Below are 12,989 nucleotides of genomic sequence, written 5' to 3' on the forward strand. Positions count from 1 at the left end.
TCTCTCTCTCTTTCTCTCTCTATAGTGAATATGTATAAATATGATTGTAAACTATAATTTACACAATAACAACATTAGTTAACGTCTTAAAACAATAGAATACACATAAATACAACATAGAATTATAATTTATCAAATAAGCAGTTATTGAAGTTCCTAAGTAATAAAATATGTAATAAATAGATAAAAGAAGTTTAACAAAAATCTAAATTTACACAAATATAAAAATAAATATCCTATATAAGAAATGCATAATAAATGCAAATATATAATTTATTCAATATGAAAATGTACATAATAAATGTAAACATATAATATCCAGGTAGTACATGACTTCATGTCCATCCGGGCCTGGGTCCAGTCTGGGACAGAGAGCAGTGCCAGCTGTTGGAGGCCACCCTCCTGCAGGCGGCCTCCTTTACTCACAGGAGTCTTTGGGCCTCTCTAGGCCTTGGTTTCCTCATCTGTATAGTAAAAATATTAATAGTGGTACCCACTGCACTAGTGTGTCCACGAGGATGTAAATGACTTGATGGGCATAAGAACACTTAGACTGGTGGCTTGCACTCATCAGGGGCCTTGGTAGGTGTTACTTATTATCATCATGATTATGAATACTTGATGATGGTAATGCTATTCAGTATAATAATGGAACAGTAGTAAAGCACCTATAGTATCTAGTTACATAAGTAATGTTATACATTATAATTCATATGCATTGTATATTGTCTTATATATTGTGTATCACCATGTCTGTTATTTTAAATGCATAATATATTACAATTATTGTTCACAATACAATGTAAATACACATTGAGTGTACAGAGGTCTGAGTTCAATACTCACTCACTCACTGTGCCACTTCCTGGATGGGACTTTCAGCAAGTCACTCAAACATGTGGTGCCTCAGCTTTCTCACCTGCGTGACGGGGACGTCAATAATAGTACCCACTTTGGAGGGACCTTGCAGGTGGTTCAATGCCCTCACACAGAGCCTGGCACAGAGAAGGCACTCTGAGTCGCTACTATTATGGAATCATAATTAGCGGGCCCTCTGCTATCTGGGCACTGCACTCATCTCTCACAGGCCACGTGCCGTGTATCCCTGTGAGAGTCTCAGTGTCCCAGGACCCTGACCTGGCTCCTCTCTTGCTCTCTCCTCCCTCCCCCGGATCTTCTTTCTGTGCTCCCACCAGGACATCCGGGCCCACTCAGCCTCCTGGAAGACAGACAGCGTGTGTTCCACTGAGGCCGGCAGTCGACCAGAAAATGTGAGGAAGAACCGCTACAAAGATGTGCTGCCATGTAAGTCGGGGGTGGGAGTGGGGGCCTTCTGGAGGGAGTCGGTGCTGCTCTGCATGCCCGCACCCCGAGGCAGTGCAGGCGTTAGCCCGGATCCCCGCGCCACCACTGGGCCCCCAGAACTCTCCCTCCCAGGGCCTTGCTGTGGCTGCATTTCTCCCCAGCAGTCTGCGAGTGCACCTCGATGGGATCCCTGCTAGGTATGCTGTCCCCTGCTGGCTTTCATCCGGGAGGCCTTCAAGGCCCCTGTCACCCACAAACTCCACGTTTCTCACCTCTCCCACTGCCAGACGATCACACACGAGTGATCCTTTCCCTGCTCCAGGAAGAGGGACATGGAGACTACATCAATGGCAACTTCATCAGGGTCAGGCTGGGCGTTAGGGAAGGGGCAGAGGTGGTGGAGGGGACAGCGGGATCTCCATAGTGAACTTAGCCTTTACCAGGGCACAGATGGATGCCAGGCCTACATCGCCACGCAAGGACCCCTACCTCACACCTTGCTAGACTTCTGGTGCGTGATCTGGGAGTTTGGGGTCAAGGTCAGCTTTGGGGGAGGTGAGGTATGGCCAACATTCTGGGTCCTCCCTTGGCTCTGATAACCACACCCCATAAACCAAATCTCCTCCCTTTCCCCTTACCCCTCTTGTCTAGGTGATCCTGATGGCCTGTCGGGAGATGGAAAATGGGCGGGTAGTTGTCTTCAGCCCCTAGAATGCATATCCTTGTGCAGAGAGGAGACAGGAGAAATCTTGCTAGCTCTTCCCTGATTCCATGACTCAATGGCCCAGTTCTTGGAGTGACCCTCACTGTACCTCTGCTAAGCCCACTATTACTATCTTTAATTTTTTTGTTGATCTTTTTCCTTTTATTCACGGGGCTCAACCCCTCTCCTGCTGGTCTTCCCGCCCCATTCCATACCATAGACCATAAGGCCCTATAACTGTGGCTTCCCCAGTACAACTCTGATCTCTCTTTCCACCTTTCTCCCCCTTATTCACTCCACTCCAACCACTCTGGCCTTTGTTCTGCCTCGGGTCCTGTGCTTTGTTCCCACTGCCTGGGACATTTTCCCCTTGGCCTGCTCCATCACCACCTTCAGGTCTTGGCTCAAATGCTACTTCCTCAATGAGGTCTTCCTGGATCTCACCCATTTGGAACTCCCAGCACTCCCATTCTCCTTCCCTTGTCCTACTTTCATTTTTTTCTTCACAGTTCTTACCAACTTCTAACATACAAGATAATCCACAAATGTGTTATGTATATTGTTTATTCTGTCTCCCTGATTAGAAGAAAAGTGCCATGAGGGCAGGGATCTTTGTTTTGCCCATTAGCATAAATTAGTTACTCAAAGAATGTATGTCAACATTGAAGGCACATGGTTTCTGCATCCTGGCGTGCTCCATGGACAGGGCTGGGGGTGGGGTAAGTACTGCCCTGGGATGGCTGGCTGATCATGGAGTCTGTACAATTTGTAGTGATGTACCTTCTTCATTCCTAATTTTTTTTTTTTTTTTTGTGGTATGCGGGCCTCCCTCTGCTGCGGCCTCTCCCGTTGCGGAGCACAGGCTCCGGACGCGCAGACCCAGCGGACATGGCTCACGGGCCCAGCCGCTCCGCGGCACGTGGGATCCTCTCAGACCGGGGCGCGAACCCGGTTCCCCTGCATCGGCAGGCGGACGCGCAACCACTGCGCCACCAGGGAAGCCCCTTCATTCCTAATTTTGATAGTTGGTTGTCTGTCTCTTTCTCCTACATTGGTCTGGCAAGAATAAAGACAAGCAAACTTTAGTTGTTGTACTAAATCTGTCCTGCTGCCTGTTTTTGTAAATAAAAATGTATAAGAACATAGCCACACTCATTTCTTTACATAGTGTGTATACCTGCTTTCATGCTACAATGGCCAAGTTCAGTAGTTGCAAGTTAAGTACATTGTATGGCTCACAAAGTCTAAAATATTTATTATCTGGCCATTTATAGAAAGTTAGCCAATCTCTGGGCTAGAGGCTTATCATTTTTATTATTTTTTCAAAGAAGCAGCTTTGAGTTTTATTCATTTTCTCTATTTTTTTCATGTTTATTTCATTAATTTCTTCCCTTTATCATTTCCTTCCTTCTGGTTTATGTTTAACTTGCTCTTTTTTTTTTCTAGTTCCTTAAGCTTAGATAATAGATTTGTGATTTTTTCCACATATAAGTATTTTTTAAAAATATTTATTTATTTTTTGGCTGCATGGGGTCTTAGTTGCGGCATTGGGGATCTTTTTGTTGCGGTGCGTGGGCTCTTAGTTGCGGTGCGCAAGCTTCTCTCTAGTTGTGGTGCACAGGCTCAGTAGTTGCAGCGTGCGGGCTCTGGAGAATGTGGGCTCTGTAGTTGTGGTGCACGGGCTCCAAATTGCGTGGGCTGTAGTTGTGGTACATGGGCTCTCTAGTTGCAGCATGTGGGCTTAGTTGCCCTGTGGCATGTGGGATTTTAGTTCCCCGACCAGGGATCAAACTGGCATGCCCTGCATTGCAAAATGGATTCTTAACCCCTGGACCACCAGGGAAGTCCCCACATATAAGTATTTAATGTCATTCATTTTTCTCTATGCACTGCTGTAGCTACATCTCACAAACTGGTATGTTTTGTCTTTTTTTTCAGTTAGCTCAAAATATTTTCTAATTTCCCTTGTGATTTCTTCTTTGACCAATGGTATTTGACCATGGCTGTGCTTAATTTCCAAATATTTGGGGGCTTTTCCATATATCTTCCTGTTATTAATTTTCAGTTCCATTGTGGTCAAAGAACAACTTTATATGATTCAAAGGTACTGAAACTTGTTTTGTGGCCATGAATGTGATCTATCTTGGTAAATGTTTTGTGTGCACTTGAAAAGAATGTGTATTCTGCTTTGTTGAGTGTTCTATAAATATCAGTTAGGTCAAATTGATTGTGTCTTTTTGAAAGAAACTTTAATATCTTTTATATCTTTACTGTATCTTATATATCTTTACTGATTTATTTTCTCTAAATGTTCCATCAATTGCCAAGAGAGGAGTGTTGAAACCTCCAACTGTTTGAATTAGGACAAGTTTCTCAATAGTATTATTCAAATCTTATTATTCTTACCTTTTTTTTTTTCTTTTTGGCCATGTGGCATGTGGGATCATAATTCCCCTGACCAGGGACCAAACCTGTGCCCACTGCACTGGAAGGGTGCCCCCTGCAGTGGAAGGGCAGAGTCTTAACCACTGGACTACCAGGGAAGTCCCTATTCTTACTTTTTTTCCATCTACTTGTCCTATTATTTGCTGAAAGAGGAGTGTTGAAATCTCTAACTCTGATTTTAGATTTATCTATTTCTCCTTTCAGTTCTGTCAATTTTTGCTTCAGATATTTAAAAACTCTATAATTGAGTGCTTATACAGTTAGGATTATGTCTTCCTGATGAATCAATCCTGTTTTCAATACATAATGTCCATTTTATCTCTAAAAGGAAAAGGGTAATATCCCTTTCTCTGAAGTGTACTTTGATATTAATATAGCTATTTAAACTTCTTTAGATTAGAGTGTGCATGATATCTCTTTTGAAATTCTTTTACTTTTTATCAGTGTTCATTTTCATTTATATTATATTATTTTATTTTATTTATTTTTTTGGCTTCACTGCGGGGCTTGCAACCTCTTATTTCCCTGACCAGGGATTGAACCCATGCCCCCTGCAAAGGAAGTGCAGAGTCCTAACCACTGGACTTCCAGGGAATTCCCCCATTTTTATTTTTAAACTGTGTTTCTTATAGCTGGCATATTGTGGGTACTTACTTTTTTATCCAGTCTGACAATCTCTGCCTTTAATTAGAGTATTTAGTCTTTAATGTGTCAATAATGTGTCTAAATCTATGATTTTGCTATTTGTTTTCTATTTGTTCCATCTGTTCTTTGTTCCTTTCTTATTTTCTGTCTTCTTTTTTACTGAGAATTTTTATGACTCTGTTTCACAGTCATTATTCACTTATTAGTTATACCTCTTTGTATTATGTGCTTGTGTGCTTAGTGGAATGTGTACTTATCACAGTCTATGTTCAAATAATATTATACCATTTCATGTAAAATGTGAGAACTTTACAATAGCATATTTCAATTTCCTCTTTCCATGCTTCAAGCTATTGTTGCCCTAGGTTTGATTCTAAGTTTAAAATATACTACACAACACACTGCTATTATTTTTCCTACAGATTATCTTTAAAAAAAAACAACTTTATTGAGATACAATTCATCCATCTAAAGTGTGCAATTCAATTGTTGTTAGTGTATTCCTGAGTTATACAGTCATTGCCACAATGAATTTCAGAACCTTTTCATCACCCCATAAAGAAGCCCTGTATCTATTAGCAGTCATGCTGCATTTCCTACCAAACTCCACCCTAGGCAACTACTAATCTATTTTTGGTCTCTGTAGATTTGCCCACTGTGGACTTTTCCTATAACTGGAATCATATGATATGTTGTCTTTCATGACTGGCTTCTTTCACTAAGGTTGTGTTTCAAGGCTCATGTATATTGTAGCATGTATCAATACTTCACCCGTTCTTATTGCTGAATAACGTTCCATTGAATGAATCTACCACATTTTATATATCCATTAATCACTTCATAGAATTTGAGCTGTTTCTGCTTTTTGGTCATTATGAATATTGCTGCTATAAACATTCATGTGCAAGTTTTTGTGTAGAAGTATGTTTTCATTTCTCTTGGATATATTCCTAGAAGTGGAATTGCTGGGTCATATGGTAAACTCTATTTTTAACATTTTGAGGAACTGTCAAACTGTTTTCCACAGTGGCTATATCATTTTACGTTTCAACCAGCAATGTATGAAGGTTCCAATTTCTCCACATTCTTACCAACATTTGTTATTGTCTGTCTTTTTCATTATTGCTATCCTGTTGGATGTGAAGTTGTACTCATTGGGTCTTTTTTTTTCTTAGTTGTGGTAAAATATACATAACATAAATTTTGCCATTTTAATGATTTTAAGTGTACAGTTTAGAAACATTAAGTACACTCACAGTGTTGCAAACCGTTACCATTGTCCAATTCCAGAACTTGTTCATCATCCCAAACAGAACTCTGTATCCATTTAACAGTTTCTTCCCATTTCCCCTTCCTGCAGCTGTTGGTAGCCTTTATTCTACTTTGCCTCTATTAATTTGCCTCTTCTAGGTACCTCATATCAGTGGAGTCATACAATACTTGTTCTTTTGTGTCTGACTTATTTCATTTATCAGGTTTTCAAGGTTCATCCATGTTGTAGAGTGTATCAGAATTTCATTCTTTTTAAGGCTGAATAACATTTCATTGTATGTATGTACCACATTTTGTTTATCCATTCACCTGCTGATGGACATTTGAGTTGTTTCTACCTTTTGGTTATTGTGATAGTGCTGCTATGAACATTGGTACATAAGTATCTGTTTTGAGTCCTTGTTTTCAATTCTTTTGGGAAGTAGAATTAATTACTGGATCATGTGGCAATTCTGTGTTTAATTTTGTTGTTGTTGTTGTTGTTTTCCACAGTGGCTGGACCACCTTATATTCTCACCAGTAATGCACAAGTGTTCCATTTTTCCATACACTCACCAAGACATGTTATTTTCTGTTTTCACTTTTGTTTTTATTAGCCATCCTAACGGATGGGAAGTGGTATCTCATTGCAGTTTTGGTTTGCATTTGCCTAATGAGGTGGATTTGTGGATTTGGTTTGCATTTACCAAACGTCTTTTCATGTGCTTATTTTTCCATTTGTATGTCTTCTTTGGAAAAATATTTGTTTCGGTCCTTTGCCCATTTTTTAATTGGGTTGTCTTTTTATTATTGGGTTGTAAGAATTCTGAATACAAGTCCCTCATCAGTATATGATTTAGAAATATTTTTTCCGTTGTGTGGGTGTCTTTTCATTTTCTTTATAGTGTCTTTTGAAGCACAAACACTTTTTAATTTTTAAGACTTCCAATCTATTGTTTTGATGTGCTTTTGATGTTGTATCTAACAAGTCATTGTATAACCAAAGGTCAAAAAGATTTATTCCTATGTTTTCTTCTAAGTGTTTTATAGTTTTCTCTCTTATGTTTAGGTCTCTGATTCATTCTGAGTTAATTTTTGTATATGGTGTAAGACAGCAGTCCAAATTCATTCTTTTGTTTATAGATACCCAGTTGTCCTAGCACCATTTGTTAAAAAGACTTTCCTTTCCTTTCCTTTCCTTTTCTTTTTTCTCTCTCTTGCTTCCTCACTCCCACCTTCCCTCCTTTCCTTCCTTCATTTCTTTTTTCCTAATTGCACTGCCTACAACTTCCAGTACAAAAAAGTGAAAACATTCTTGTCTTCTTCCTGATCTTAAGCACAAAACATTCAGTCTTTCACCATTAAGTATTACGTTAGCTGTAGGTTTTGGTAGATATTTTTTGTTGTTGTTGTTGGTTTTGCTTTTTAAATCAAGATGGGGAATTTCCTTTCTATGTCTAGTTCCTTTCATGTTTTTATATGAAAAGGTATTGGATTTTGTTCAGATTTATTTTCTGCATCTATTAAGTTGATCATGTGTTTTTGTTTTATTTTCTATTATTATGGTATATGATATTGATTGACCTTCATATATTGATTTTCATATATGTGTTCCTGGGATTAATCCCACTTGATCCTGTGTAAAATCCTTTGTTAATATTGTGTTGAGGATTCTTCTGTCTATATTCTTGAGACATTGCTTAGTAGTTTTCTTTTCTTGTGATATCTGTCTGGTTTTGGTAGCAGAGTAATACTGGTCTCATAAAATATGTTGGCAAATGTTCCTTCAATTTTTTGGAAAAGTTTGTGAAGGATTGCTATTAATTCCTCCTTTTTTGGTAAAATTCACTAGATTATCTTTTAAAGATGTTAAAAATGAGAAATACCTTTTACATTTAGCTACATATTTACCTTTTTCTTTACTCTTCATCCCTTTGTGTAGGTCTGTATTCCACCTGGTTCCTTTTGTATGAAAAGCTTACGTTAATATTTCTCATAGTGCAGTTTTGCTTGTGATAAAGTCTCTCAGCTTTTGTCTGAAAGTTATTTTTTTTAAAAATTTCAGCATTTTTAGGGTGTCACAGCATTGATCTCTGGCTCGCAGAGTTTCTGACAAAATTCTGCTGTCATCCTTATTCCTCAGTATGTTATGTGTCTTTTTTATGTGTGATGCTTTTAAGATTTTTTCTTTATCATTGTTTTTCAGCAATTTGATCATGAGCTACCTTGGTGTGGCTTTCTTTATGATTATTCTCCCTGTGGTTCATTGACCTTCTTGGATCTGTGGTTTCATAGTTTCATCAAATTTGGAAAATTTTCCAGCTATTGTTTATTCAAAAATAGTTTCTATTCTCCCCTCTCCTGTCCTTCTGGACTCCAGGTACACGTACATTAGGCCACTTGATATATATTTCCACAGGTATCTGATTCTCTGTTAGTTTTTTTTCCCCATTTTTTCCTCTCTCTTTTTCATTTTGAATAGTTTCTATTGCTATGCCTTTGTGTTCACGATGTTCTGGTGTCTAATCTGCTATTAGACAGTGAATTTTTTTTCATATTCTTTTCCATTATGGTTTATCACAGGATATTGAATATAGTTCCCTGTGCTATACAGTAGGACCTTGTTGTTTATCCATTCTATATATAATAGTTTGCATTTGCTAATCCCAAACTTCCAATCCATACCTTCCCACCCCCTTGCCCACAGCAACTACAAGTCTGTTCTGTATCTCTGTGAGTCTGTTTCTGTTTTGTAGATAAGTTCATTTGTGTCATATGTTAGATATTTAGTGATATCCTATGGTATTTGTCTTTCTCTTTCTGACTTACTTCCCTTAGTATGATAATCTCTAGGTCCATCCATGTTGCTGCAAATGGCATTATTTCATTCTTTTTTAAGGCTGAGTATATTGTATATATATACCTTGTCTTCTTTAGCCATTCATCTGTTGATAGACATTTAGGTTGTTTCCATGTCTTAGCTATTTTGAGTAGCGCTGCTATGAACACAGGGGTGCATGTATCTTTTCAAATTATAGCTTTGTCCAGATGTATGCCCAGGACTGGGATTGCTGGATCATATGGAAATTCTATTTTTAGTTTTTTGAGGAACCTCCATACTGTTTTCCATAGTGCTGTGTCAATTTACATTCCCGCCAACAGTGCAAGAGGGTTCCCTTTTCTCCACACCCTCTCCAGCATTTGTTATTTGTAGACTTTTTCATGATGGCCATTCTGACCAGTGGGAGGTGGCATTGTAGTTTTGATTTGCATTTCTCTAATAATTACTGATGCTGAGCATCTTTTCATGGGTCTTAGACAGTGAATTTTTTATTTCATATATTTTATTTTTCCTCTCTAGAAGTTCCATTTAGGTCTTTTTTATATCTTTTATTTCACTTTCATCCCTTTCATGGTTTCCTTTTCATCTTTGAACATATTTATAATATTTATAAAGGCTGTTTTAAAGTCTTTGTCTGCTTGTTTCCTCATCTCTATTGTGTCTTTTTCTGCAGATTTTTCTCCTGGGTATAGGTCATATTTTCTTGCGTCTTTGTATGTCTAGTAAATTTTTATTGGATGCTCAATATTTTAAATTTTACAAAAGTAAGTTTTGGATTTTGTTACCTTCCTTTAAAAAGTGTTGGACTTTTTCTGGAAGGCAGTTACTTTTAGATATTTGATCATTTTAAGGTTTGTTTCTAAGCTTTTTTAGGGCGAGTCTAGAGAAGCCTTTATTCTAGAACTAAGTTCTTCTACTTTCAATGTTTGATCCTTCAGGTTCCCTACTGAATGCCCCTTTTAATTACTCAGGTCTCTCCACTGTGGCTGGAGGAAATGTAAATTATTTCTGTCCCACTGTGAGCCCTAGGAAATGTTCATCTTACAGTTTCCTAGCTATTATTCCTTCACGGGAAGTTATTCTTTCCTAGCTTCATGGGGTCTCGTGTCATATGTGCCCAGATCATTATTCAGCTAAAGACTTAAGGGGACCCCTATGCAGACTTCTGGAGTTCTTTGCTTTTGTTTGCATAGTGCTGTTCTCTCAAGACCTCTGCCTTGGCCTCCCCAAGCCAAGATCTCTGGCTCCTTAACTCAGTGGGCTCATCAAACTCTCCACGTTCTGCAGCCTGGTTACTGCCTCTTGGCAGTAAGCTGGGGAAGTCATAAGGTTTGACTCATGTGTTTCCCGTTGTTCAGTGATCACAGTCCTGCAAGGCTGTGGACCAGTGTCTGAAAATAGTGGCTCATATATTTTGTCCAGGTTTTCAGTTGCTTCCAGAAGGAGAATATTCTGGACTGTCTTCCTCCTGCACAGTCAGAAGCTCACATCTCCATTGAGTCTGTCTGTGTTTAGTCTGATGAGGTTCTGCCGCCTGGCCTCCTTTGAAGCTTCAGATGTCTGTGCTTCCACCAGCAACCTGGGCTGTCCCATGCGGGGTGTGCGCGTGTTGATCTGAACTCTGAGGCAGACTCCCCCTTTTCACTCTCTGCCCTTTTCCCCTTGCCTTTTGAAGAAAAAGTGTGAGCGTTATTGGGCACAAGAACAGGAGCCACTGCAGATTGGGCTTTTCTGCATCATTCTGGTGAGCTGGGGCAGAGGTGGGAACAGCACTTTATGAAGTCTTGGCTGTTTTGGAAGATTTCACAGATGATTCTGAGTGGAAAGCTTTTGGGCTGGGCCTGAAATGATGAACAGTTTTCCCACAGTCCCCCTCACACTGCAGGGAGCTCTCTGGTATTAGCAATGCAAATAGTCAGAACTCATTATACACTGTTTTTGCATTTTAACTACTATCATGGTTATCTCTGTAAATGTTCATGTGCCTGGTTAGGTTCTTAAAATTCTTATTTCCCTTACCCTTTCAAAAGAACTCAGGAAAATCTCTCATAAGTCATAAATACAATTGGTATTGAATAAATACAATGAAACTTGTTTTAGAACAAAAGACGTTTCTTTGTTTCACTGTAAATGAGCTTGTTGGATATTTAATCATAGCTCCTCTTTCTCCGCTTTGTGAATTGTTTCCTTCACAAAAGCCATGGGAGATATTCGGGCTAAATGAATTTTTAAAAATATGTTGTTTGTATTTGATTTTTTTTTTTTGCGGGGTCGGGGGGCATGCTGCATAGCTTGCAGGATCTCAGTTCCCTGACCAGGGACTGAACCCAGGCCACGGCAGTGAAAGCCCAGAATCCTAACCACTAGGCCACCAGGGAACTCCCTGTATTTGATTTTTACTCAGAAATGCTTTGTTTTTTGTAAATATGTCTTTTGGCACCTGTGATCTTTGTTCTCTGCCCTCTTCTCACATGCCCCATATCCACAGACAAGGGAGACATGGCTGAATGCAGACATCACGCTCAGCGCCCTTCAGGTCACCTTCCAGAAGGTAATGAAAGGGGAGGAGACTCCCACATAGGGAGAGCTGTTTCCTGTCTCTGTTTTCTCATCTGTAAAATGTGCATTAACAATAGTACCCATCTCTTCAGTTATTATCTGTTGTATTTAAATGGAGGATGTGGAGAACTAGGGCTGACATGTAATAGGGGCTCAATAAATGCTTTTCTTCCTTCTTTCATTCTTTGCCCCTCATTTCCTGTGTTTCAGGAATCCCGCTCTGTGTACCAGCTGCAGTATATGTCCTGGACAGACAGAGGGGTCCCTAGCAATCCTGACCACGTGCTCGCCATGGTGGAGGAAGCCCGGCGCCTCCAGGGATCTGGCCCCAGCCCCCTCTGTGTCCACTGCAGGTTTAGGAAAATGGGCTTTATGGGGGACTGGTGAGACAGAGGGGCTGATGGTGGGGAGGCAGACAGGGAGGATAGTGCAGGGCTTGGAGCCAGTCTTACAGTCTGAGTGCCTGTCTCAAGAAACCTGAGGCCACACTTGCTCAAGTTGCAGCTGAAATGGTTAGTATTTATTGAGCACAGACTGTCTGCTAGGGAGTAAGTACACAGCTGATGCTCAACAAATATAAGCAATTAAAAAGGTTTTCCTTTCAAATTATAACCTGGGACTCTGGGAATCAAAAAGTGCTGCAGGGGACACTCCATTAAGGCCCTCACCCCCAGCCCCAAATGCCCCCTTTAAAAGGGGTTGCAGGCAGGCCCTGACTGAGCTCACCCTGATTCTCACTTGTTAGCACGGGCTGTGGGTGAACAGGTGTGCTGTGCACCGTGGATTATGTGAGACAGTTGCTCCTGACCCAGGTATGAGGAGGGCATACAAGCGCAGTGTGGGTCCTGTGCCTATGAGGTCCTGCTCACGTGCCCATCTCTCTGCCCTAGATGATCCTACCTAACTGCAGCCTCTTCAGTGTGGTCCTCCAGATTCGGAGGCAGCGGCCTGCAGCCTCACAGACAGAGGTGGCAGCCGGGTCTCCTCGTCCCAAGGACATAACCCTCCGGTTCTGGTTCTGGTCTTCCCTTCTCGATGACACCTCTTCCCTCCCCGACACCCTCAGGGGCAGTACAGGTTCCTGTATCACACAGTGGCTCAGATGTTCCTCTCAGCGCTCCCAAATGCCAGCCCTCGGGCTTCCCTGGTGGCGCAGTGGTTGGGAGTCCGCCTGCCGATGCAGGGGACGCGGATTCGTGCCCCGGTCCGGGAAGATCCCACATGCCGCGGAGCGGCTGG

The 12,989-nt window shown here is 40.7% G+C and overlaps 1 protein-coding gene across 1 annotated transcript in view; it reads left to right on the forward strand.

The window, feature by feature from the left end:
• The window catches only part of PTPN18 (protein tyrosine phosphatase non-receptor type 18), a 15,944-nt gene that overhangs the window by 528 nt on the left and 2,427 nt on the right, over positions 1–12,989 (forward strand). Inside the window, 10 exon segments of the mRNA XM_024117103.2 lie at positions 1,197–1,305; positions 1,593–1,669; positions 1,749–1,844; positions 1,957–1,995; positions 10,867–10,935; positions 11,680–11,742; positions 11,961–12,103; positions 12,496–12,562; positions 12,641–12,718; positions 12,817–12,880. Coding sequence (XP_023972871.1) covers positions 1,197–1,305; positions 1,593–1,669; positions 1,749–1,844; positions 1,957–1,995; positions 10,867–10,935; positions 11,680–11,742; positions 11,961–12,103; positions 12,496–12,562; positions 12,641–12,718; positions 12,817–12,880 — 805 coding nt within the window.

This window comes from Physeter macrocephalus, chromosome 2 (assembly GCF_002837175.3).
Source record: "Physeter macrocephalus isolate SW-GA chromosome 2, ASM283717v5, whole genome shotgun sequence".
Taxonomy (NCBI): Eukaryota; Metazoa; Chordata; class Mammalia; order Artiodactyla; family Physeteridae; genus Physeter; species Physeter macrocephalus.